At 62.6% G+C, this 24,901-nt stretch overlaps 3 protein-coding genes across 7 annotated transcripts in view; 2 read left to right on the top strand and 1 right to left on the bottom strand.

Moving 5' to 3' along the window:
- TTLL4 (tubulin tyrosine ligase like 4) overlaps positions 1-6,121 on the top strand; it is a 28,446-nt gene extending 22,325 nt beyond the window's left edge. For 3 of the 4 annotated variants that reach the window (XM_049814286.1, XM_049814295.1, XM_049814279.1), the window contains 5 exons: positions 580-790; positions 3,074-3,144; positions 3,741-3,823; positions 4,638-5,734; positions 6,046-6,121. In XM_049814286.1, coding sequence (XP_049670243.1) covers positions 580-790; positions 3,074-3,144; positions 3,741-3,823; positions 4,638-4,779 — 507 coding nt within the window. In that variant the 3' untranslated portion in view covers positions 4,780-5,734; positions 6,046-6,121. Of the gene's footprint in view, positions 1-67; positions 187-579; positions 791-3,073; positions 3,145-3,740; positions 3,824-4,637; positions 5,735-6,045 lie in introns of those variants that run through there. The other variant, XM_049814304.1, reaches the window with a different exon arrangement.
- Positions 6,122-7,223: 1,102 nt separating this feature from the next.
- PRKAG3 (protein kinase AMP-activated non-catalytic subunit gamma 3) lies at positions 7,224-12,531 on the top strand. Of its 2 annotated transcripts, XM_049814414.1 has the most exons (12): positions 7,224-7,287; positions 8,188-8,227; positions 8,565-8,809; positions 8,900-8,981; positions 9,068-9,126; positions 9,421-9,466; positions 9,596-9,650; positions 9,743-9,869; positions 9,979-10,144; positions 10,314-10,351; positions 10,583-10,729; positions 10,815-12,531. In XM_049814414.1, exons 1-12 carry the CDS (start codon positions 7,255-7,257, stop codon positions 10,929-10,931), a joined length of 1,155 nt encoding a protein of 384 aa, XP_049670371.1. In that variant the 5' UTR covers positions 7,224-7,254; the 3' UTR covers positions 10,932-12,531. The 2 variants fall into 2 exon arrangements, with proteins under 2 accessions (XP_049670371.1, XP_049670363.1); XM_049814406.1 differs by lacking the exon at positions 7,224-7,287 and having other exon boundaries at positions 8,125-8,227; positions 8,897-8,981.
- Positions 12,532-13,639: 1,108 nt separating this feature from the next.
- LOC126044548 (sterol 26-hydroxylase, mitochondrial) lies at positions 13,640-19,089 on the bottom strand. Its single transcript, XM_049814348.1, has 9 exons — positions 18,851-19,089; positions 16,530-16,720; positions 16,060-16,259; positions 15,779-15,976; positions 15,480-15,640; positions 14,954-15,120; positions 14,603-14,684; positions 14,315-14,515; positions 13,640-14,219 (listed from the first exon to the last, which is right to left on the bottom strand). The coding sequence occupies exons 1-9, from the start codon at positions 19,082-19,084 to the stop codon at positions 14,094-14,096; spliced, it is 1,560 nt and encodes a 519-aa protein (XP_049670305.1). The 5' UTR covers positions 19,085-19,089; the 3' UTR covers positions 13,640-14,093.
- Positions 19,090-24,901: the final 5,812 nt, after the last annotated feature.

The following is a 24,901-nucleotide window of genomic DNA, read 5'->3' as shown; positions in this document are numbered from 1 at the left end:
ACTTGTGCCATCCTGCCAAGTCACTGTCGCAACCAGTCCCACATGTGTATCCCATGTTCCTCTCCAGATTGTGCGCCTCTGTGGGGACAGCCAGATGACGGGGAGCACTTGAGCTCCAGTGGATTACAAAACAGCTGGTCAGAAATAAATTGGATTTGCTTAAGCCACTGCTGCACTGGCTCATCTTTACATTAAAATAGGCATGTGCTGAGGGGCATGTTACTCGCCAGTCCCCAAACAGGGTCTGAGCACTGCCTGTTCCTCCTTGTGTCTCTGCGCAGCTCTCATAGCCTTTGCCTGCTGACCCCATGCAGGTTAGCAGGGATGCTTGCCTTGTGTGCCACCTGGCAGCGTCTGTAGGAGAGGATGGGCTGCAGAATTGGGGCATGTTCTCAGCTCTGTGCAGTGTTGATGTCACCACTGAGCCTAAATTTCTTCATTTTCCACATGGTCTGTGTCCCAAGATCTCAGACACATGGAGACTTCTGCCTGAGAGGGTCTGAGGAGTGGGAAGGTGAGAAGGGTCACCGACAAACTGTAGTTCAGTTCTCCCTGACCCTGCATTGGTCTTATCTGCAGGATTTTTATTCTTCTGTCTTGGACATCCTGACCCCAGATGATGTTCGCATCCTGGTGGAGACAGAGGACGAGTATTCCCGGCGTGGGCAGTTTGAGCGGGTGTTCCCTACCCACATCTCCATGCGGTACCTGCGCTTCTTCGAGCAGCCTCGTTACTTCAACATCCTGGTGACCCAGTGGGAGCTCAAATACTACTTGAATAAACACAAAGGTAACTGCCATCTGAGAGCCTGGCACAGTCACCTGAGTCAGGCAGGCTGCCTGCCGGCAGTCATGGGAGACTTCTGAGCTATGCATGTTGAGGGAGTGCTGCCTGCCTGCACACTAGCCACAGGAAATGTGTTACCCTCCCAGACAGCTTCAAATATCATGAAAAGCTTATTCTGAGTTGATCAGAGGTGCTGACAATTCTGGTAAACACAGCACCATCACTTCTAGGTGCCCTGGGGCTAAAGCAGGCTGGGCTTCTGCCTTCAGCCTGTAGCTCTGGCCTCTTACTGTGTTCCTCTGCCTTCTTTTGAGGGAGAAACAGCTGGAGTTGCTAGGCTTTGCTCCTTACAGGTGATCTGTGAAGTGAAGGAAAAATTGGGCCTATTCCCTGGTCTCCTGCTGCTTTCTAATTGATGAAAAATTGTCAGCGTGCACACAGAGAAATTTTTCCTAAACACTAGAAATCTAGCTATGATTTCCACCTTTCCAGGACACAACTCTGTATTTTAATAAAAAACATCCTTTAATGAGGCATAGCTGGGCTGGACCAATTCCTTCTTACCCAGGGCTGTCTTTATCAGGGCAGCAGTAGAGGCTCTTCAGGAGAGAGATCAGTGAGGTCTAGTGTGAGGGGTTAGAGAACATAAAGAGTCTGTGGTTCAGGGCTCTCCATCCAGCATCTGATATAGCTGGAGAGGCTTCTGCAGAAGCGAGCCCTCCACTGAGGTGACTGTATGTGTGCTCCTAGCCTGGCTGTCATGCAGAGGGGGAAAAAAAAAAAGCTTTTGTCACTTTTCACTGGTATTAGAGCAAATATCAAAGGGGTCAGTAACAATCTTTCACAGAGAGACACAGTAACCTCATAGCCTTCTCCAGCTGCGCTGTCAGCATGTGTCATCCTTTGCCTCGCTAATACCTTTGCTGGATGCTCTCCTGTCAGCTGGAAGAAAGAACCTGTCATCATCTGCACTGAAGTGCTGCCCTGAACTTTGCTGCTCAGGCCAGGGTCCTGGTTCAGGGAACCACCTTCCCTGAAGCAGCCCAACGAGCAGATTTGCTCTACCCCCTCATTGCTCTTTACCTCTGAGCAAATCCCAACCTCCCCCTGGCCCCTTCCCATTCATGTATGTTCCACGCAGCCCTCCTCTCTCCCCAGCCAGCAAGGTGCAAAGCCTGGGCAGAGCTCAGAGCCAGAGCAGGGCTTCTGAGCGGCCCTGGTCCTCTCAGCCCCCAACACATGGGGTTTTTTTCCAAGGTCCTGGGGCTTGCTGAAAGGTCACTGAGGAGCAGAGTTTGGACAGCAAGGATTCCTCCTATAGCCAGGGCTGGTATCGTATAGCAAACCACAGTAACCCCAGCTGGATAGCATCAAGTTCCTGGCCATTGCTGTGCTGGTTCTTAAATCGCAAGGCACCTTAGCTTGTGCTATGGTTCTAAGGCCCTTAAAAAAGTAAACAGAAAGAGAGCAGTCCTGGATTTCTGAACATTTCTGGGTTAGCAGGGAGCAGGGAGCTTGGCTGTAGTGGGGACAGCTAGCAGGAGGCCTTGGAGGAAGTGGAGCCTGTTCAGTGCAGCTGGACACATGGCTCTGCTTCAAGGTGACCTTCCTGTGCTCTGGAGCAGCACATCTTGTATGTGGCTGGAGGAACAGTCCCTTCCAGTCACACCACTGGTGAGCTTGGTCCGTGCCAGCCTCACTCTCTGTCAGGGATGGAGACCAGGTCTCAGCCCACATCAAGCTCCGCATGGATCTGTGCAGGGAGAAGGTTACGCGCTGGGATGCTGCAGCTGATCAGTGCTGTGCAAGGTGGAGGTTGCCAGAACTGCCCTCCTCTGGGAAAGGGGCTGGAGACAGCAAAGCTGCTCTACATTTGCACTATAGGAACTTTAACCAGTGCAGCCCAAATCAGGTGCTGCTGCTGGCAGGCACCGGGCTCAGGGGGACAGCCAGTCTTGTCTAATTCGGCAAATCCCGTGTTGCCCCAGTTTCCCTGCTTAGCTGAGCCTGCTGCACGGTGCGTCTGGCTCCCTGGGAGGAAGGTAGGCACTGCGGCAGCCCATGTGCTGGCGCTCGCTAGTGTTTGCTCATACAAAGGGTGAATGCCCTTGTTTTACCCCATGTTTGCTGGGGCTCAGGCACGTGTTCAGGTAGTTATTACATAGTACGTACTACGCAGTCAGTTCACTTGGTACAGCATATTTGTGTGCCCCAAGCTGGGAAGGCTTAACTCTCTGCAAACTTGGTCGTTTGTTCTTGCTTCTTGTCTTTTCTGTCAATTCCCAGGTCTGGAGCTACTGAGGAACTGGTGTGTCAAAGGGTACCACACTGGGGCAGGGACGGATTTGACCCAGATGGTGCGTATGGCTGTGGGTAAGCTAGGGAAAGGTGGTTGGTTTGCCTGGGAAGAGTTAGGCAGAGAGCCTGCTTGTTCTGCTTCCTGTGGCTTCTGCCCTACCTGTTTGCCCTCTTCTTTCCTCTCTAACAAGGCCTCGGGAAGTCTGGAAAAACCCATGCTTCTCTATCTCCCACCAACATGAAGTCCTCCCAGTATATCAGATTTGCAAGTACTTCACATCTGAATATCCTTGGGTGCACTGGGCACAGCCCTACATATTTGGCACCTAGCCTGCCCTTTATTCCCCTCCGCGAGGGAGCCATCTCCGTCTGTCACTCCTGTGCCTTAACAGGAGGCTGATCCAGTGAAAGAAACCCACTCTTTTGACCTCGAGATGCTCTGCTCCCACTTACAGAACAGGGATTCATTAAGCAGAGAGCAAAGACTGCTCTGTTTGCTATTCTGGGAACAGTCTGGTGGCAGTGACGATGCACAGCAGTGTGAGGCAGTTCAAGCTGAAGCGCACTAGGGCAGCCTATGGCAGAGCCCAGCAGGCTTGAGGGATTTTTGCTGCGACTTAAATAGCCATTTGGTTGTCTTTCTCTCCTCCTGCAGTGGTCGTTGCCAAAGTCTTTCTTCCTCCAGAGAAGCAGCGTTCAATCAAATGGCTTCAGCAAACTGGAACTGGGCAGGCTGGGGTGAGTTTGCACTGGCCGTGACGTGCGTGGTGTTCAGTGTGGCTTTAGGACTGGTGTCCTCCTGAGAGAGAACTGGCAGCAGGGAAAGCAGCTTTGTTTAAGGGGAGAGAAACAGGTTGGCTTGCAGGCTCTGAAGCCAGCCTCTGCTCTCTGAAGAGCCAACTGGTCGGGCTGGCATGATGTCTGTGCGACAGGGCATGTCTCCTTGGCACTGTATGCCCAGCTCGGGTGGGAGTAAGGCTCGGAACAGCCGGACTAGGTGATGTTTGGGGTTGTCATGGTCAGGACATGCTGACAAGATGTTCCCCACAGGGACCCACACCAGTTCTTTGGGCTCTGATGTGACCAGCAGTGAGCAGAGGCTTGCAGCTGCAGCAAGGGGCTGGGGGAGCCGGCAGGCCTCTGCCAGCTTCCCCGAGCAAAGCTGGGATGCAAAATGGGTGCTGCTGGCCTTGACAGCTTCCTGTGGAGAGTTGGAGGACTGGGGTTCGTCTGGGTGAGCCAAAGTGGAGGGAAGGCACACCCCTGGTCTCGGGTGTTAAGGGAAAGGCATCCCTGCTCCTGTGCCCAGGCCAAGGTGGAGTCGGGTTTACGGGCAGGCAGGGAGATCAAGCTGTGACCCTGAAGTCCCATCAATGTCTTGGATGTCTGTTGGGGTGAGTGGTGCTGCCTGGGATGGGAGATGGAGTAGGTGAGCCTGGCAGCCCTGTCTGCAAATCTGTGTATAATGCTACTGTAGGTGAATGTTGCACCATGGACCTTTTGATCCTTTCTCGCTGTTCCTAAGCAGCATGGGGTCTCCTTTCTCTTGCAGCACACTCCTCCCTTCAGCTGATGAAGACCTCACAAGATGCCTGGAGCCCAGCCCTACTCAGAGCTTACCTCTCAACAAGTGCACTGATGGAGCCGACCAGAAACCTGCTGGCTGTCTCTCAGACACTGCCCTGGTGATATGACCAGGCAGCTGCTGTCCCTCCCTGGGGACAACCCAACCTACCTCAAAGGAAGAGACAGGAGCTGGCTCCGGAGCAAGGACTGTGGGAGCCCTCTGTGCTGCACACTTACTTGTGGGGCTGTTTTTAGAGAGGAATGTTTTACTGGGCAACGAGAAGAGCTGTTTGACTTCCATTTTTAAAACAGATGGCAAAGCCTGAGGAAGTGGGGTTTGTCTGGCTTTTGTCCTAGGCTGCTCTTAAAGCCTGATGTGGTGGTGGCGGTTTCTTTGCTGTGTGGGAGCTGGCTGAGCTTGGAGCCAGCCTGGGCTTCCCATCCCCAACCAGCACAGGCTGAGCCCTTGCTTGCCTCTGTCTCTGTGCACTTGTCCTGAGCCACTGGGAGCCAAGTCTGCTTCTGCCCTGCTGCAGCCTGGCCCCTGGAAGAAAAGTCCCCAGCCACCACCCTGCTCCTCTGGAAGGAGGAGGGCATGGGATTTTCAGCCGACCCATTTCATCCTTTCTGAACACCTGTGCCAACATCCTGACCTCCCCCAGCCTCAGGGCCTGGGGCAAACTTTGGGCTTGCACATCGCTGCTTGAGAGAGACCACGGGTACCAGCGTAGCTCCGATTTGTTGTGGGGACAGTAGGGCTACCAGGGAGGGAGCATCTACTCTGGGCTGTCGGCTCTCCCAGGTGACCCACAGCATGTGTGTGGGGACTGCAGGCTGGTGCTCTTCTCCTGGGCTCTGCTCTCTATTTTCTCATCATTTCTCAAGGATTTCTATTAAAGTTTAGCACTCAGCTGCTCTCCTGGCCTCCATATACCTCTGTTTCCCTGACCTGTTTGTACCTGCGGGGCAGCTCTGCTCTCCCCATGCTTCACCAGGCTCTGGTACAGGAAGGGTTTGTGCCACCACCCTGCTGTTCCCCTGTCCTTCCTGGAGCTGGGGGACATTCTTGCTGCCCCATGGCAGGTAAGTGTGCCCCTCTGCATGGTGGAGTGGGTCCCAGCGTAGCTGCTGGGGCCTGGGGTCTGCCTTACGTCCTGGGGACTCTCCCGTGGATCATTAACCAAGGGGGACAGAGCAGCCCAGCCTTGCAGCAGGGGAAGGAAGAGCTGGGTCCCCTGAGCTGTTCCTTGCTGGTTTTGGGTTATGTTCCCCCAGGCCGGCAGGGGGATGCTGGGTATTCGGAGGGTTGTTTAGGGCTAGGGGAGGTGCTGAGCCCCATGTGTGGGCCCTGGGGCTTGCAGAAAGCCCTTCCCTCCCCTTTCTTCTCCCCACAGCCCCTTGCTGCTCGGAGCTGGGCCCTGTTTCTCTGGTCTCCTTGGTGACAATCTCATCGCTCCTCGGCTTCTCTCCAGCACCTGAAAATAGCCGCCGCAAGTGGAGATGCCTGCTGTCTTCTCTGCTGCCAGCACCCAGCAGTGGCCAGGCTGGAGCCAGGCTGCCCAGCTCAACACAGCTGTAAATGTCCGGCCCCATCCCACCCCTTGCACCGCTGTGGGGCAAGGGCTGTCCAAGACTGGGGCAGCTGCTGTGTCCTCATGTCACCCCCGTCCTGCTGGCCTGGCCCCAGCACCAAGCCCCCTGCCTCATCCCTCCTCTTCCTCCCTGCCATGGGATAGCACCAGAGGACAGGGGCTTTGCTCCTTGCATCCCGCTGCGGGCCAGGGTCCAGCTGTCCCCCAGCAATTAGCTGGAGCCACTTTATCCCCTTGGCCTGGCAGCCACCAACCCACTCGCCCACGCCCGCTGCTCCCGGGCTGGCACGGCAGCGGGCCAAGGGGTTATTTGAACCTTCCTGAAATAGAAATGGAGCTGGGAGCGGGCGGAGGGCGGGCGAGAGGGGGTGGCCCTGCAGGCGATGAAGGAGGTTCCCTCCATGAGGGCCGGGGACGGCTGAAGAGCAGCAGGACAGCGGGCAGGAGCGGGCAGGGCTGGGGCAGCGTCGAGGGCAAAGGGTCCCCAGCTCTGGCTGCCGCTCAGCCCGTGGCTGGATCCAGCCCTCCTCCAGCATTCCCGGGGGAGGGGGGGGGGGGGGATTGCTGTACCCCCCACCCGCTCCTGCTGCAGGACGGGCTGGGGGCAGCACCGGGGTGGGCAGGGCCGCATTCTGGCAGGCGCTGAGCACCGCTCCTGGAGGGGGGGGGGGGGGGGGGTGTCCGCGGAGCGGGGGGGGCAGAGTTTTTCTGCCCCCAGCCACCTCTCTCCATCACCCCCTCCCTCGAGTCCCCAGCGCCAGCGCTGTCCCCGGGGCCACGGCCATCCCCTCCGGCCCGGTGCTGCGGTGTCGCGGGGTGGCGCAGCGGCTGCGGACACCGCTCGGCGGTGGCAGTGGTGGCGGCGGTGTCGTGTCCCGTCCCCCGTCCCGTCCCGTCCCCCCCCCCCCCGCGGCGGTGGCGGGGGCATGGCTGGCATTGCTCGCTGACACCCTATCTGCCAGGCCCCCGCCAGTCGCGGGCCCAGAATAGCAGCGCTGCCCCGCAGTCAGCATGGAGCGACTCCCCGGCCCCGCTGCGCCCCAGGTACCGCCGGGGCGGGTGGGGGACCCGGCCCGAGAGACCCCCACTCGGGGACAGGCCGCCTCCGGGGTGGGGGGGAATGTGGGGGGCTGGCGGTGCCCTTCCCGCGGCCAGGCAGCCGGAGGGACGAGGACACGGAGCGCAGCCTGGCCCGCCTGCCTGCCCCGGCTGTGCCAGGGCCCTTGGGAAAGGTTGGGGGACGTTGGTGTAGGGTCACTTCCTTCCCGGGTTTGGCTCTGGGCTCCCTAGGGAGCAGTCCCTGCACTTCTGTTATTGTAGGGTGGCTCGTAAACATTGGCTCTGCCAGAGGGTTTGTGGTCCGGGGTTGGTCTTCCCGCCACGCGTGCTGCTTTGTTATGGTAGGGTCTCCTGGGGCACGGGGGACCAGGGGGCACGGGGTCAGCCGGTTGGCCATGCTCGCCTCCCTCCCACCTGGGGCTGCCCCCTTGTTATTGTAGGGTCTCCCTGGTGGACCTGGTCCGCGCGGTCAGGGGGGACTGCCGACATGGGAGAAAGCAGGACCAGGAATTACAGCCTGGGGTTGGGAGAAGGAGAGGATGAGTGCAGACCCGCTACAGGATGCACTCAGCTCTGACAGCAGAGAGAGGAGCTGGGGGGGTCCTGCCATCCCCTGCCCTATCCCGGGAATCCCTGCTGCCCCCCCCAGAGCATGGGGACAAGCTGAGCATCCTGGGCTGGAGCCACAATGGGGGTGGGCAGGGTCCGGGGGCTCCCTGTGGGGGCTCGGTGCTGGGCCCAGCCTGCATCCCTGCCCTGAAAGGACGGTTCCCTGTCTGGCTTGGGGGTGCCAGGGCAGCTGGGTGGGTGCAGGCAGGAGCCATGGGTGGGGGAGAGGTCGGGCTGGCTCCTGCTGATCCCCCACCTCCCTGTGTGCCCCCTCAGGTGGCGCTGCTGGATGCTGCTGCCTGCCCTAAGGAGGAAGGTGGGTAACAGGTAGCACCTAGACCTGTCGGGGGGCAGGGGGTGGGCTGGGCGAATGTCTGGCTCACCCATGTAATGAGCACATCGGTCCTCTGCCCGCCCTGCCCATACCCCACGTTGTTCCACTCCTCAGCTCCTTCCAGAAGCTCCCAGTGCCCCTTAGGCTGGAGGGCTGCAGTGCCGTATGCTGCCCCTGTGGAGTGGGGAATGGGGGGGGGGGGTGTGTGTCTATGGGGAGCAGCCCCTCCCACAGCATCCCCCTGCTCCCCCCAGGCAGGAGGGTGCTGAGAACCAGCAGCTCAGCTCACTGGCCAGGCCTGGGGCGGGTTTGCTGGCAGGGTTCCCAGAGGCACTGTCCCCCAAGGAGGAGGGGGAGGAGGAGGAAGAGGAGGAGGAAGAGGACAGGTGGAGAAGCCCAAGACCCGTCACCTTCACGCTGGGCAATGAGGTGCTGGGGCTGACCCCAGAGACTGAGTTTCAGAGTCCTGATGCTGAGGTCTACATGCACTTCATGAGGAGCCACTGCTGCTATGATGCCATTCCCACCAGCTGCAAGCTCGTCGTCTTCGACACCTCCCTGGAGGTGATAAAGCGGGGGGATCAGTGGGACAGACGGGGGGGGGGGGGAGTGGGCTCAGGGACCCCCCTGATCCCCTCCCCACTCTACCAGCAGATCAAGAAAGCCTTCGTGGCACTGGTGGCCAACGGGGTGCGTGCCGCCCCGCTCTGGGACAGCAAGACACAGAGCTTTGTGGGTGAGTGCCGGCAGCACCACCTGGCCCCTTCTCCTGCCTGGCAGCGAGGGTGAGGGCAGCGCTGCCAGCCCCACGTGTCTCCACAGGGATGCTCACCATCACTGACTTCATCAACATCCTCCACCGCTACTACCGCTCTCCCCTGGTGAGTGTGGCGGGGAGGGCACGGGGAGCTGGGGCAGGCATGGGGTAGGGAGGGGCTGTCCCCACCTCTCTGGTCCCCTCTTCCCTCTCCTGGACCCCTCTTCATCACTAGCCTGTGACCAGGGGACGCTCTTGGCCAGCCCAGCATCTGCTTGGTGCCCCTCTGCCTGGCACCCAAGATGTGATCCCTGCACTTAGGGTGATGGGGTGGGATGCCTGGGGAAGGGGCAGTGCCCCAGTGTCCCCTCAGTCCCCCCATGGGGCCACTGTGACCAGGGCATCTCCCTGCCCTCAGGTTCAGATCTACGAGGTGGAGGAACACAAGATTGAGACCTGGAGAGGTAAAAAGCGGGAGGTGATGGGAGCGGCTGGGCTGAGCTGGGGATGCTGCACAGGGCATGGAGGTGGGCTCCATGAGGGGGCTGGGGGACCCCCTCTCCCACCTCTCTCCAACTTCTCTCCTTTGGCAGAGGTGTACCTGCAGGGCTCCTTCAAGCCACTGGTCTACATCTCTCCAAGCAATAGGTGAGTGCCCGCCCACTGGGGGAGAGCACAGCCCACGGGGGGTGTGCCCGGGATGCAGCCCTATCCCCTCACTGTGTCCCCGTCACCCGCAGCCTCTTCGACGCTGTCTACTCCCTGATCAAGCACAAGATCCATCGCCTGCCTGTCATCGAGCCCATCTCGGGCAATGTCCTGCACATCCTGACACACAAGCGCATCCTCAAGTTCCTCCACATTTTTGTGAGTGCTGGGACTTGATGTGCACACGCATGGTGGGTGTGTATGGGCACAAGCAAGGGTGTCAGGGTGTATGTAGGTGCCAGCCCAGCCCTGCTGTTCCCCACCACAGGGCTCCACCATCCCCAAGCCACGCTTCCTGAAGAAAACAGTGCAGGAGCTGTGTGTCGGCACCTTCCGTGATGTGGCCGTTGTGCCTGAGTCTGCCCCCATCTATACCGCCCTGGAAATCTTCGTGGACCGCCGCGTCTCTGCCCTGCCTGTCGTCAATGATGCCGGTACCTGGAGAGTGAAGCAGCCCCACCATCTCCCACTGCCAGTGGCTCTGGCCCCATCCCCACCCAAAAACCCCCTCCTGGCCCTTGGGCTGCACCTTGGGGTATGGGGGAGCACAGTGGGTTGTCCCCAGGGCCCCCTCCCCAGCCCCTGCACTGTCTCTCCTTGCAGGGAAAGTGGTTGGCCTCTACTCCCGGTTTGATGTCATTGTGAGTACCCTGTGTGCTTGCACGCCCGGGCACGAGTGTGGCCCCTTGCATGCCACTGGTGGTGTGCTCACACCTGCCTGTGCCCATGCAAACCCACCCCACGTGCAGTGACGTGCATGTGCCGGTGCAGATCTGCCCCATGCATCCCCAGGGCTGGGTGTCCCCCGCCGTGCTGGCACAAGAGGGTGTGAGGACACACTGGGGCGCTGAGCAGGACCACCTCTCCCACAGCATCTGGCAGCCCAGAAGACGTACAACAACCTGGACATTAGTGTGCGGGAGGCACTGCGGCAGCGCACCATCTGCCTGGAGGGGGTCCTCACCTGTTACCCCCACGAAACCATGGAGGACATCATCGACCGCATCGCCAAGGAGCAGGTGAGTGCCTAGGGTGCCTCTTGCCAGTGTAAGCCGCTCCTGCCTGCTGCCTGACCTGCCTGTGATACTCTACCTGCACCCACAGGTCCATCGCCTGGTTCTGGTGGATGAGAACCAGTATCCACGGGGCATCATCTCCCTCTCCGACATTCTCCAGGCCCTTGTGCTCACTCCCGCAGGTATCGATGCTCTTAACTCTTAGCCCGCGATGCTCCATCTTTCTCCACTTGTACCCTCCATTTCTCTCCACTTCAGGTAGGCGCCGTCCCCCGCCACTGCACCCCTGTCCCCTCCCCGCTGCTGGGTCACCCACACTTCATCTCTGCACCTTGTCACCTCCCTGCTCGGGCCACCTGGTTCCATCCCAGCCAAATCGGCCTCAGGGGACAGAGGAGGCTGGTGGAGGCTGGGGCTGGGGTCTGGCAGCGCTGGGTGCCCAGGTGGGGATGGCAGGACCTGGATGGTGCTTATCTCTGGGGACACAAGGGTCACAGGGGAACCCTTCTGGGGTCCTGATCCCTGGTATCCATGAGGAAGGATGGGGGGACCTGCTACAGAGACCCCCCCAGACCCCAATCCAGGCAGCACGTGGGATGCAGGTTTTGCAGGTCCCTGGACTTTGGGCTGGATGAGGGTTTTGGGGTGTGATGTGCCCCAAGACAAAAGCCTTTTTCTGACCTCGCCTCAAAGTCTCCCTCAAGACCTGAGCCCCTTCGGTGCCATTCCCAGGGGACACAGAGGGGACAGACCCCCACTCACACACCTCAGACGTGCTGCCCACCACTAGCCATGTGCACAGCGTGGCCCACTCATGGGCCATGGCTGGCACAGCCCTCCACCCCCAGTGGCCCTGAAACTCCTTGCTCCAGGGATGGGACTCACTCCCAGGCCATGCTGGGACTGTGGTGCCCAGCTGCCTGCAGCTGGCTCTGCTCGCCCACTGCCTGGTGAGTCCTTGCTGGTGATGGGTGGGCATAGCGCTGGCACCCACCGTGGCACCCATTTAGGGGTGAACTGGGGAGAGGGAAGCTGGCCCCAGTGCCCAGCTGCTTCCCAAAGGTAATGATGCTTTTTCTTGGGGGGGCAGTGGGTGGGGAACAGGCTTGGGACAGCCCCATGCCCACCAGTTCCCCTAGCAGTGCCCGGTTGCTCCACACAGAAGGAGACAGGGAGTGGGGTGTGTTAACCACACCAAATATGAGACCCCACTCACCCTGCCATTCCCCATCATGGTGCCTTTGCTCACTCCATCCCTGGTGCCGGCAGGGGTGGCTGTGTCAGGAGCTGCAGGGTGCCACCGGGATGTCCCCCTCCAGACCAGCCCCTGCCCTCCCCCAGGGCCTTGCATCCCAGTCAGGGATGGAGGCAAGACCCCGCTGTCTGCCAGAGCGGGTCGGAGGGCCATGCCGCAGGGCGCCCAGCCCAGCGCCGGTGCCCACTGGGGGGTTACGGCCTCGCACACTCTCTCACCCTGCAGGCATCGACTGATCCTCGCTCTGAAGACAGCAGGGAAGTGCTGCCATCTCATCCGACTTGGGGGCCTCTTGTGTGGTTCTGGGGTCATGGAAGGAGGGTCGGGCCCTGCAGGCTCTCCACAGGGAGGACCTGCCTACCCACCCCAGTCCTGGGGCTCGTCTTGAGTCCAGGGCCAGATCCTGCCAGCCTCAGAGAGGCAGGGAGCGGGGAAAAGGGGACCCAGGGGTGCCTCCTGCCAGTGAGCACATGGTGATGCTCGATGGGCACCATGCCGGAGGAGCTATGCCATGCCAGCAGCTGGGCACAGGGACCCACGTGGCCCCAGGGGACTCAGCCACCCCGCTCCCGTCCTGCTGCCGGATTTGTGCGCTTCGGCTGAGGCTCCCCCCTTAGCGAGCACAGTCCTGCCAGCTGCGCCCGGTGCCCAGTAGCGTAGGCTCCGCTGCACACACAAGGCTTGTTTATTGTAGGGTCATGCGGGGCTGGAGGTCCCTGGCAGAGGGACAGCCTGCGCCAGAGCTGGTGCCAGGACAGGCACTTGCACGGGGACCCTGTGCATGTTTTGGGGTGGGCGGAGGGTATTTATTTATTTGCTGGTCTGTTCAGCCTTGTAATAAAGCAGCCTGCTCCAGGAACCACTGCCTCGCCTTTCTGGGACACAGCCGGGCACAGCTCCTCTGGAGAGAGCCGGGCCGGGGAGGGGCTGCTGGCTGCTCGGCAGGGCTGGGGGACGCAGCCTGGGATGCCAGTGAGGGCAGCATGGGCACAGGGTGGCACCTCGGCCTGTGTGCGTAGAGCCAGGGGGACAGGAGACACAGGGTGTGCAGCCTTGATAGCTCCACCATGGTGGTGGTGTGGGTCCCCTTGGGGATACCCCAGGGGTGGCAGTCTTGGTGCCAGCAAGGTTTCTGCCTGCTGCTTCCCGCAGTTCAGCTAGGATCCCCAAGCAGCAGGAAGGTGAGGGGGCTTCACTGTTAGGGTGTCCCATACTCTAGCCCTCCAGGAGCCTGGGCAAGGGGCAACGCATCCCCTGCCTGTGGCTGCTGCCAGCTCTGAGCCCCTGCGGTGGCCCTGGATATCAGCCCCATGTCCCCACTTGGGGATGGGGGGACCTGAGCCGATCCTTCCCTGGCGGCTGCTTCGCCCGGAGCGAGTCCTGCCCCCATTCCCGTGACCCTGTATCAGCATCTCAGTGAAATAATGGCCGATAGCAAAAGGTCCCGGGTGCTCCCCGTGCTGGCTGACCCTGCCAGGGGACATGATACCAGTGCTGGGTGGTGACAGGCTTCCTCCCCATCACGGGGTGTTATTGCTCCACTTGCCCAGGGCCAGGGCTGGCTCCGTCCCTCTGAACCAGGCACAAACCCAAAACCCCTGCCGGCGCTCGACCCCACCCTGGGAGGCAGGTGGGAAACTGAGGCACAGAGAAGTGGCTGAGGCTAAGGTCAGCTGTTCAGAGAGGACCCAGATGTCCTGGCTCCAGGCACAGATTCACGTGCAGCTACACAAGAACGGGACGAAGGAGACACCGAACGGCTGCAAGCCCCCTCCCTGCTTCCCCCCCCACCCTGGCAGAGCTCCTGGGTCCCCGACACAGCCCAGCTGAGCACGGGATGGGGGACACACACACACACACACACAACCCCTCGCAGCGTGTGAAAGGCACAGCAGTTCCCCAAGCCTCCTGCAGATTTGGGGTAGGGGGATACTAGTGCCCCAGGGGCGACTTGGGGTCATCCCTCATCCCCCCCATCTTCCCCACAGTGGAGCTGGGAGTCCCCTGGCCCAAGCTGGGCAGGGGGTGGGTGCTGGGGTGGGTTTGCCTTCCTGCCCCTCCTCATGGGGATGATCCCCACTCAGCACCCAGGGTGGGGGGGTGGGCACGCAGTCAGGGGGCCCCCGGGCGAGCAATGAACTCCAGGTTGATGGGCTTGTCGGCCACCAGGACAATGCGAGACACGGACGTCACCTCCACGCCGCGGGGGTCTGGCCGCACCTCAAACGCCTGGATGATCTGTGGGGAGAAGGGGATGGCAGTGCCTCAGGGACTCCCTGGGGCTCCCATCCCAGCTCGTGGTGAGTTACCTGGCACGGGGGGTCCTTACTCACCCTGGCAAGAGCCAGGTGCATCTCCAGCTCTGCAATGCGGCGGCCGACGCAGGCACGGACCCCGTAGCCAAAGGGGATGGAGCTGAAGGGGTGGTGGGGGGAGCCGTGGCCCCGGAGCCAGCGCTGGGGCAGGAACCGCTCAGGCTCAGGGAAGTAGGTCTCGTCATGAGACATGGCGTAGTGCGCCAGGACGAAGAGGGTCTGTGGGGCAAGAAGGGGGGTGGTTAACGACCCCCGCCCAGCCCCACTGAGTGCAGTGGTGGTCCCTACAGCACGGCCCCCACTCACGTTCTTGGGGAAGAGGTAGTCTCCGATGACGATGTCCTTCTCATAGAAGACCCTGGCGTTGGTGGGCACCACTGGGTAGACCCTGGGATGTGGGGAGAGTTAGTGGGGCAGTAGGATCTATCTGGGGACCCCAGAGGGAAAGAGCCACAGGCAGGACAAGGGGAGCATCATCTTCCACTGCTCAGCAGCTCCGTCCCCCTCCCGAGGGAGAAGGTGGATGGACGCGGCCCTAAGGGACTGAAATCCAGCCTTGCACCCTGCCTGGCTGGTGCATCCCCCAGTGTGTGGGGAGAAGGGACTGCGCCTGGGGAAGGGGCCCGTGAGCAGGACCTTGGGGCAGCTGGGCTGTACCTCAGCGTCTCCTTGATAACTGCCCGAAGCATCGGCATCTTGGGGATATCCTCAGCACCAGGAAACCGGTCGGCAGGCACGACGGCTTTCAGTTCCTGGTACAGGGTCTCCTGGATGCCTGGGTCCCGGGAGAGGTGGTACAGGGCCCAGGACAGCGTGTTGGAGGTCTGGGGGAGCGGAGTGCCACGAGGAGTGAGGGAGATGGGGCCACTATCCGAGCAGCCTTGTACCAAGCATGGCACCAGTACAGCACCAGGCAGCCCCTGCTCCAGTGCACAGGGAAGCCAGGGGTGAAGGGCAGCAAGCATGGGGGAAACTGAGGCAGGAAGCAGGGCAGGGAGAAAAGCGGAAGACAGGGTCTGTACTGACTGATACCTGAAATTTTTCCCCTATGGGGCATCAGCCCCCCACCCACCAGCCCTGAGCTCGCAGGGGCTGGGGAGTACAGCTGAGCATGGCCCCCCGGCTCTCCCGCCTGGCACGGAGCTCAGCAGAGATCCCCCGGCAGCAACTGCCCGGCTCTCACCGTGTCCACGCCAGCCAGCAGCAGCTCGGCCACGCTGCCGTAAACCTCATCCAGGCTGAGCCTGCCGCTGGCCAGCAGGTAGCTCAGGTAGCCGGATACCTCCTTGCCCCGCTCCACCTGCCCCTCCAGCTCCTCCATCTTTCGGTCAATCAGGGTCTTGCCTGCAGGGACAGAGTGTGGGACCCAGCGCTGACAGAGCGAGGGTGGCCAAAAGCACACATGGCTGAGGACTGTCCCACTTCTAAGAGTCCTTAGGGAGTCTGATCCCACCGCGCTGGGCCCCCATCACCACCACTCACCGAAGGCGAAGATGGTGTCCCAGCTGTCCAGGTAGCGGTCCCAGAAGGGCAGCACCTTGCGGCTCCACCGGGGCAGGACGGTGGCGAAGATGGAGTTCTTGAACATGAGGTTGATGGAGTCGATGAAGCGCTGGGTCTCTGCAGGGACCTGCTGCTTCAGGCATCCGATGCGGGTCTCAAAGAGGATATAGGAGATCCCTGCAGGGGACAGGCCACATCCAGATCCCCGTGGGGATGGGAAGAGTGGGGCAGGGCAAGGGCAAGGGGGAGGACCCCCCTACCTTCCAGGGCGAATCGGTAGAGCAGGTTGGCCACGTCCCCCACCAGCACCCCTGAGGGGCTGCGGCTCCGCTCGTCCCGCAGTCGCACCATCAGGTCCGACACCACCTCCCCGATAGCGTCCGCGTACAGCACCGCCTCCGAGGGCTTCAGCAGCCGCTTGTTGAGGACCTGGCGCAGGCGGTACCAGCGCTCCCCTTCCCTGCATGGGGACGGGGCTCAGTGCCGGGGGCAAGACCAGGTAGGGGGCAGTGGCTGGCAGCAGTTTCCCACTCCCTGGGCGCATCCTCCCCACGCCAGGCTGGAAACACCCCGGGGGTCTTCCTACCCACCACGGCCATGGCCTTCTGCTTATGGGGGACACGCTGTTTGCAGGAGAGGGAGCAATGTGAGCTGCCACCCAGGCCCTACACCCAAGGAAGGGACAGGAGCCACCAACCGCCCTGCAGAGCGCAGCCAGGGCAGGACTCACTCGGTGAAGGGTCCGTAGGGCAGGCGCCGGGTGTCCCGGTGCTCCTTCCACAGGGCCATGTCACTCCGCATGGGGTACTTGCCCTCCTGCCGTAGCAGCTGCTCCAGCACCACTGGGCTCCCAATGTTGATGTTCTCATAATGCCCGAAGGTCGACTTCCAGATAGGGCCGTAAATGCGCCGGGACATCAGCTATGGTGCACCAGAGCATAGTAGGGTGAATGGGACAGGGCCAGCACTGGGGCTGGATCAGTCCCTCCCTGCCTCAATGCTGCCCTGCATGTGTCCAGCATGCTCTGCACCCATCCCAGGGACCCCTCAGCACCAGTCAGCTCCAAGCACCCGCCTCTGACCCCCCAAGCTGGCACTGTCTTTGAAGTGCTCTGCAGATGGCTTGGGCTGGTGTCTCCAGGGACATGTCCTCTGCCAGCACAAAGCACACCAGGCACTGACCCCTGGCACACCCCCTCACCCACCCCAGAAATGCACGGAGGGCCTGGTGGGTCTTTTGGGGAAGCAAGGCCAAGAGGGGACAGCAGGGACCGGGACAAGTGCCAAGCCCAGGGCTCTGCCGAGATGCAGGGCCGTTGCAGCGGCTGTCGGCAGGTCCAAGCCCTACAGCTTCCAGCATGGCCCCAGCTCTGCTCAACCCGGGGACAAGAGTCCCTGCGTGGGTCCTTGAACCTGCCATCTGATAAGGGTGGTTAATGATCAGTGGTGGGAGGGCAGCACCAGGCTGGGGCAGGACTGGGCTGCTCCCAGGGCAGGCTGCCACCCCCAGGGCATAGCCCTGGGGCCACAGACTCACAAGCCAGCTAGGAGACATGCACCAGCATCAGCCCTGCTCTGGGCTCTGCTGTCCACAGCTCCCTCTCCTCAGCTGCACCCGTGGGTACCATGTCTGCCTCCCCACTGGGGAGCACCGTGACCCCCAAGTGCATCCCTCGGGTGCAGCCAGGCGCCCCTGTGCAAGTGGATCTGCACAGGGCCACATGCAAGGGGTGCTTTCCATCCCACCCAGGCACTGCCAGAGACCCTGTAGAGTGGGGCCAAGCCCAGGGGGCTGCGGGGGACCTAGCAGGGAAGCCCTGGTCCCCGTTCCCCGCGGCTGCGGGGATGCACGTGGTACAATCTCCCTTGGTGACTGACTGCATCGCAGCCTGCGCCCGGATTCAGCTGGATTCGTCACCACGGGGAGACGTTCCTCGTGCGTGGTGGCAGGAGGAGGGGGAGGGACAGCCACCCAGGTGCTGCAGGCAGCTCGCCGGGCGAACTCGCTGTGTGGGGCCGTGGGCAGCCGTGGCCCGGGTTGAAGCCTGCCCACGGGCGTCTGCTGGCAGCCAGGACCCGACATGGCGCAGGCCTCGGAGAGCAGGGCTGGGAGAAGCCAGAGCCGCTGGGATCTGGGGAAAGGCACCTCTGAAGCATGTGGGCATCCGTCCGCAAAGCCGGGCAGTGCTTGGGGCCCCAAGGGCAGGAGGGAGCAGCAGGGAGCTCCCATGCCCGCTCCCCGACGCCCTGCTGCCCTGCGACAGCCCCTTCTCCAAACAGCAGTGCCCGTTGCTCTGCGGTGCTGGGGAGGCCTGATCCTAAACACTCCTCCGGCCGGTCAGAGCTCCAGGGCAGTGGAAGATGCTGCCTGGCTTGAGGCCAGCCAAGCCCAATGCTCGCTTCATCCGATGTATGAGGAAGTGTTGACAGAAGAAAACAAACACCTCTGCCTATCCCTCCCCTGCCTGCCTCTATACCATCTGCCCAAACACCTGCCTGGCCGCCTGCCCCCCAAACCACGACCCCTTCAGCTTGTCACGGCCGGGGCAGCTTGGGCTGCTCGGGGATGCCACCCCGTGAGGTGCCCCCGAACCTTTGCCCTCGTCTGTCTGGCCGGCTCGGGGGTGCCAGAGCGGCCCTGGGCTGGCAGGACCCTCCCGGGGCCACCCGGTTCTGCTCTGGCCCCTCTCCGCGCTGCTGGCCTCGGCATCACCCCACGGTGCAGGGGTGCTCCCCACCACCCAGCCCCTCCTCTCCCCTGCCCCGCCGCCCCCGCTCAACTCCCTGCCGTCACTTACAGGCTGCTCCCCCCGCCCCGGAGCCCACCGCACCCTGCCCCCAGCACGCACCCACTCTCCCCCTCCTTGCAACGCCCCCCCTCCCCCCCCCGCGCACAGCACCCTCCCTGCAGCCCAGCCGGGAGCCCCTCCACCCCGCGCACCGCTCCCAGCCCCCCCACCCCCACGCACCCGTGCAGGGTGCCCAGACCCCCCGCGCAGCCCCCAGCCCCGGCCCCCCCGCAGCCCCCCGGGCCGGGCTGCCCCGGCGCACCTGGAGCCGGTGCGTGTGCAGCAGGTAGCCCCGCAGGAAGAGCCAGACGAAAGTCCGGAGCAGCCCCGGCCCCGGTAGCTCCTCCGGTCCCTTCAGCCGCGCCGGCCCCGCCGCGGCGGCCGCCGAGCCCCCGGTCCTGCGCGGCGGCCCCGGGATGCTGCGCGGCGGCGGCGGGCGGGGGCGGAGGAGCAACGGCAGCAGCGGCCGCCGGGCCCCGCCGCTCCAGCCCGCCATGCTCCGTCGGCAGCGCACGGGACGGGGCGGGGCGGGGAGACACCGGGGGCAGCGGGGGGCGGCACCGGGGGCGGTGCAGGGGGCGGTGCGGGGGCGGCAACCGGGCACCGGCACCGGGCACCGCGCACCGGCAATTGAGCGTCGCGCACCGGCTGCTGCGCACTGGCTACGGGGTACCGGCCGCTGCACAGCGGGGACCGGGCACCGGGCAGTGCGGACCGGGCACCTTGCGCCAGCTGCTGCGCACCTGCTACTGGGTCGTGGGTGCCGGCTGCAGCGTACCGGGTACCGGTTACGGTACACCGGCTACCACGTGCCATACACCAAGTGCTGAACACCGGGCACTGCTCAGAGAATCACACACCATACACCGGGTAGCTAGGTGCTTGGAACCGGCATCGGCGGAACCCACTGCCATGTACCAGTTACTGGGTGCCGCACGCTGTGCGCTGCACAGTGGTACCGGGCACCAGGCAGCTAGCAGCCAGCACTGGCATGGCAACCGTAGGTAGAACAGCCTGGGCACAACGTAGCGTGTGGCACCAGCACCGGTACCAGCACCAGGTGCTGCGCACCAGGCATTGCACATAGGCAGTGGGCGCTGGGCGCTCTCACCAAGCACTGAGCATCATGTTCCAGCACCAGCATCGCACTCTGGCACTGGGTACCGCACCCCAGACCCTGCACAACCCGCTGTGGCACCAGGCTCACTGCTGGGCCTGCTCTTCAAGGTGCTGCCCCTCCTGGCCTGACCCCTCCTGCCCTGCCTCCATCCCCTGCCCGTCATACCCCTGTCCCTGCCTTGTCCCCTTGTAGTGCAGGATGATGCCCCAGGGAGCTGGGTCCAAGCTGTTCCAGGGCCTCTCTCAGTGCTTCCTCCAGGCGCTGCCAGCCAGGAGCCCAGATGGGGAGACACCAGCATGCCCAGTGTGGCCGCTGGCAACCCAACAGGTTTCATTCGTCTGCATGCCAGGGTGGGCACGGCACCAGCTCCTGCCCAACCCGGTGCAGGCCAGTCTGTCCAGCTCACAAGCAGGGCTCTGCTGCGCTGGTATCCAGGGCCATGGGTGCAGGCCATGTCCCCTCTGGTCAGCCTGGCACTGCCACCAGGTTCTGCGGCTGTGGGGCAGGGCGCTGACCCCCAGGCATCACTCCTGGGGCAGCTGGCACCATGCCTCTGGCTGGGACATCCCAGCGCTGATCATTAACCACCTTTATCGGATAGTGGGTTCAAGGTCCCAGATGGGGAGGTTTTGTCCCCACATCGGGCAGACATCTCAGAGCCCCGTGAGTGTCTGTTGTCCCCTCGGTCCTGCCTCACTGGGGGCAAGAGATGTCCCGGGCTGGTGCCTGATGTGCTCTCCGCCAGCAGGGTCGGGTCTGGCAGTGCAGGATCCAGGCACCCCTGGGGCCTGCAGGCACCCGTGAGGCACCCAAGGCTGAGACAGCCAAGCGTGAGCGCCTGCCGCCATCTCATGGCTGTTCACAGCCAGCTCTGCAGTTCGCCCTGTCCCAGCCGGGCCGGGAGCCGGGGGCCGGGGGCAGCGGGAGAGCCCAGGCCCCAGCTCTGCTCTGGGCTTTCCAGCCTGGTACCCGGCCACCCTGCGGCTTTCGGTCCCCGTGGCAGGGGATGCCTTGGCCTCTCTCAGTCTGCTGTGGCTGCCTTTCCCCTTGCTGGAGAGTGGGACCCCAACACCTCCTTCAGTTTAAAACCATTGCCCCCTGCAAACACAGTAAAAAGTACAGGCCCTGGTAAAAAAATCTTTCTTCATCGTTTATATAAACCCCTTTATATATTGGAAGGCTGCAAGAAGGTCTCCCTGAGCCTTCTCCAGGTTGAACAGCCCCAACTCCCTCAGCCTTTCTTCCTGGGAGAGGTGTTCCAGGCCTCTGATCATTTTTGTGGCCCTCCTCTGGACCCACTCCAACAGGTCCAGGCCTCCCTTGTACTGAGGACCCCAGAGCCGAACGCCGTACTCCGGGCGGGGTCTCGGGAGAGCGGAGTGGAGGAGGAAGGAGCATCACCTCCCTCGACCTGCTGGCCACGCTTCGTTTTGCAGTCCCAGATACGCTCGGCCTTGTGGGCTGCAAGCCCGCATCGCCAATCATATACTGGTTTTTCATCCACCGGTATCCCCAAGTCCTTCTCCGCAGGGCTGCTCTCCATCCATCCCCCCATCCCTCCCTCCTTCCCCCAGCCTGTACTGGCACTGGGCTTGCCCCGACGCTGGTGCAGGACCTCCCACTTGGCCTTGTGGAAGGGCAGGCTTTACCATGGCAGCGCTGACCGCAGCGGCTCCCCGGGTCGGTCCCCTCAGCCCGGCCGGGGCGGGGGGCTGGCGGGGGACACCGGCAGCCCGGTTCCTTCCAGCTGCCGCCGCTAGGCTGTGCTCCCTGCCCTCGGACCGGGGCCGGTGGCGGCGGGGGCCGGCCGGGGGCTCCGCCGGGGCGGCCTGCCAGGGCTGTGGGGGAGGCCGTGCAGGAAAGGGGGTGTCGGGGGGGCAGTCTCGGGTGAGTCAGACCCCCCCCCAGAGCCTCTCGGCGGGGACTTCCGAAGGGAAGCGGCTGGGCCATGACACATCCGCAGCCGGAGGATGCCGCGGGGAGCCGGGGGCATCTCCAGCTCCTGGGAAGTCCCCTAGTGCGGGGCCAGCACTGGCCCCAGCTTGGTGACAAGCGGGGCAGAGGCAGGAGAGCATGGGGATGGGGAACTGGGGGTGGCAGGTCCCATCCTGTGTGTCCCTGTGCCCCAGGGATGCTGCGACTCTACTCATCCCACAGCCGCGTCATCAGGTCCGACACCACCTCACCGCTGGGACCTGAGGGTGAAGAGACAGGCACTGTGGGACCCCCCCTGCTGCTCTGCCCCTCAACCCACTGCTCATGGAGTCCTGCCCCCAACATGGAGGGTCCTGGCTGCCTGAACGAAGCGACAGCTTCTTTACGTGACTTGTGCAGTGTCACCCAGGAGCTGGAAACTTTTCCCAGGACTGCATCTGTTAATCCCTCCTTGCTCTCCCACAGCCCGTGGAGCCGGGTGTCCCAGGGGAGGGCATCCCCTGACTCAACCCCAGGACAGCCTGGGCTGTGAGAAGGCTGAGCCCGGTGTCCCGGGGACCGTAAATAAATGGGAGATGGCCCATCACGCCAGCTGTGTGTCACTGCCTGAGTCATGAGCCATGCTGGGGCCAGCAGGGCTGCACAGGGGGGGACATGGGGAGATCCAGAGGGATAGGGACATATCCCAGGCCTGGAGACAGCTGCTCCTCTCCCATATAGAGAGTTCAAGTGGGACCCTCTTGTCCCTCTCCCAAAGGTCCTCATCCCTTCATTTCCCTCTGTCTGACCCCTAAGACTTGGGCAGGGGCTTGGGGACAGCACAAAGCCTTTGAAACAAGAAGTAAAACAACCAGCAAGATGGTCCCGTCCCCCGTCCCCCCCCCCACGCAGGGCTCAGCACCTGGCAGCTAACTCTGCTCTGGGGTCCCCCTGCTTTGTGCCCTGCGGGACCCTGGCAGGCTGGGACCTTCACCCGAGGACGTGGGAGCAGGACACCAGAGCAAGCCCGGCACTGGCGGCCCGTTATCACGGGAGACGGGAGGCAGCCCCAGGCTGGTCTCAAGTGGTCCCGGCTGATTAGTGACTTCAAGTGCCTACGGAGTTATTCTAAGTCAAGTAGGCGTGAAGGGAGCTGACCTGGGACTGGTGAGACCAGCACCGGGCTTTGCTGGGGCGTCCCCATTGCCTCTGCTCCCCACCAAGCCCTCCGAGGTGGGGAGGTGTCCCCCCCTCCAGCTGCTCTCCCTGTCCCTTACTCCTCCTGCAAAAGGCTGTTTGCTCCAGCCCAAAGCAAACCTGATTTTATCTCCCGACTCCAGTTCCCTTGGCTGTGGGCCACGGTCGATGCCTCCCACGCAGAACTTGTGAAGCCCATTCGGGGACCCGCGCACAGAGCGAGCTGTGTATGCTGCCACATGACATCATGTTTACGGCCCGCGGGGCCCAAGGACACCCCCTCCCAGCGGCATCGCTTCCAGCCCAAGCAATGTGTGTCCTTCCTGCGGCTGGACAGACGGACATGTGGGGAGATGGAAGGAGCAGGAGTGGCCACAGTGCTGTGACTGCCCAGAGAGGGGTGGTTTCAGCTTTGTTGTACTGCAAGTCGGTTCCTCAGGCCTCAGTTTCCCCTCTGGGCAGTGGAGAGTGAATCCTGTGCTAGCTGTGAGGGTGCACTGCTGCAGCAGCACAAGGTCAGGCCCTCGAGCTGTTGTGCAGAGAGAAAGGCAGATTTTCTCCCCTTGGGATGTAGATGTTCCCTCCCCTCCCAGGACAGAGCTGGGCCTTTTCTGCTGCTGCGTGAAACTGAGGTTGCTGGGAAAGAGCAACAATGTCCAGAGCCACAGGGGCTCACTAAGGAGTGCTAGGGCCATCCTTTCTCCCGTTCATCCATCCACACTTGCATGAAGCTATCTCACAGCCATCTCCATCCATCTACTGAGCTGCCTGTGCACTCACCCATCCGTCCATTGACAAACGCATGCATCACTCTTCCCACCCATCCCCACACCTACCTGCCCATCCATCCAGCTAGCCACCCATCCACCCACCCACCTGTCCATCCTCCCATTCACCTCTCCATCCATCCATCACCCTCCTGTGAGTGCCCGAGTGATGCCCAGCCACCGAACAGCCCTCCTCGGGGTTACGGCGTGTGTCCACGTGTGTGCGCACCTGTGTGTGGGGGACATGCTGGCCACGCGGAGCACCACGGGCAGGATTGTCCTGGGCTGTGTCCAGCCATGGGGCAGGGACCCGGAGCGCCGGCTGGGGGGAGGCGGGGACCCGTCTAATTTAAGAACGGGCCCCGCAGTCGCTGTCAGCGCCGGGCGGCTCTGATCTGGGGACAGGTCCTCGTCAGCTCTGCTCGCCGCCCGCCGGCCTGACATGAAAGGGCTCTGCGCCCCGATAAGGCCCCAGATGCTCAGCCCCGGAGGTGGGCAGTGCTGCAGCTGAGCCTGGGGGACCCTCGAGCAGTGAGCCCTGCTGTGGCTGTCCCCAGATTCACCGTCACCCCAGCACCACAGGGCTTGTGTGTTTGCATCCGTTGGGGAGCTCAGCCCTGGGGGCTGCCCTCTGCTTTGGGCACTGGATCGTGCCCTGTGTCACCACCAGCTCCCACCGGTGACACGATCCCAGGGAGGGCTCCATCCCCAGCATCTCCCCAGCTGCCACCAGCTCCTCTGACGGCTGTTACCCTGCACTGGAGTCCCCCGGCTGCGAGCGGCCGCGGACGGGGACCATGTTGTTTTAATAAGATCATTCTCCTCCTGCCGTGAGGTCGCAACCCCAGGCTTATGACATCACAGCGCGCTGCCATGGAGACACCAGGATGTCACAAACACAGCTCGATGACCTCACTGCAGGAGCAGGAGATGGGGCCAACCTGGGTTTGATCGCCAATGTCCTCGGGAATAAAGGAGGGGAGGGACGCTGGGAAAGTATGCGGCTGCTGAGCGCCGGGGTGTTTGGGTTGGAAATCACCGCGCTTTCCCCGCAGCAGGAAAGGCCTGTTCCTTCCTCCCCCCGTCCGCTCCCTCCCAGCGGCCAGAGCCCCCCCCAGCCTTGTGGTTGCAGGGCAGGGGGACTGGGGGAGCGGGGCACCCCCATCCCTGTCCCTGGGGCCATGCAGTGGGCAGCAAGAGCCAAAGCTGAGCGCAGCACTGGGATACCAGCGTAGGGGCAGAGGGGGGTCGCGGGGAGGGGGGCTGTGTCCTTGAGCAGGATGGGGCGCTTGGGGGTTGCTTTGTCCCAGGAGCA

Source organism: Accipiter gentilis, chromosome 1, assembly GCF_929443795.1.
Source record: "Accipiter gentilis chromosome 1, bAccGen1.1, whole genome shotgun sequence".
Lineage (NCBI taxonomy): Eukaryota > Metazoa > Chordata > Aves > Accipitriformes > Accipitridae > Astur > Astur gentilis.
Note: the sequence above shows the minus strand (reverse complement) of the source record. Positions and strands in the feature narration are given on the sequence as shown.

What these genes read in the sequence shown, in the direction of transcription:
- PRKAG3 (XM_049814406.1), top strand. Translation starts at nt 8,125, where the DNA reads ATGGGTGGGGGAGAGGTCGGGCTGGCTCCTGCTGATCCCCCACCTCCC. An exon ending in TCAAGTTCCTCCACATTTTT is followed by an intron (nt 9,870 to 9,978) that starts GTGAGTGCTGGG and finishes TCCCCACCACAG; the next exon opens with GGCTCCACCATCCCCAAGCC. An exon ending in ACTCCCGGTTTGATGTCATT is followed by an intron (nt 10,352 to 10,582) that starts GTGAGTACCCTG and finishes CCTCTCCCACAG; the next exon opens with CATCTGGCAGCCCAGAAGAC.
- LOC126044548 (XM_049814348.1), bottom strand. Translation starts at nt 19,084, where the DNA reads ATGGCGGGCTGGAGCGGCGGGGCCCGGCGGCCGCTGCTGCCGTTGCTC. An exon ending in GTTATCAAGGAGACGCTGAG is followed by an intron (nt 14,685 to 14,953) that starts GTACAGCCCAGC and finishes CCCACATCCCAG; the next exon opens with GGTCTACCCAGTGGTGCCCA. An exon ending in TGCACCTGGCTCTTGCCAGG is followed by an intron (nt 14,220 to 14,314) that starts GTGAGTAAGGAC and finishes TTCTCCCCACAG; the next exon opens with ATCATCCAGGCGTTTGAGGT.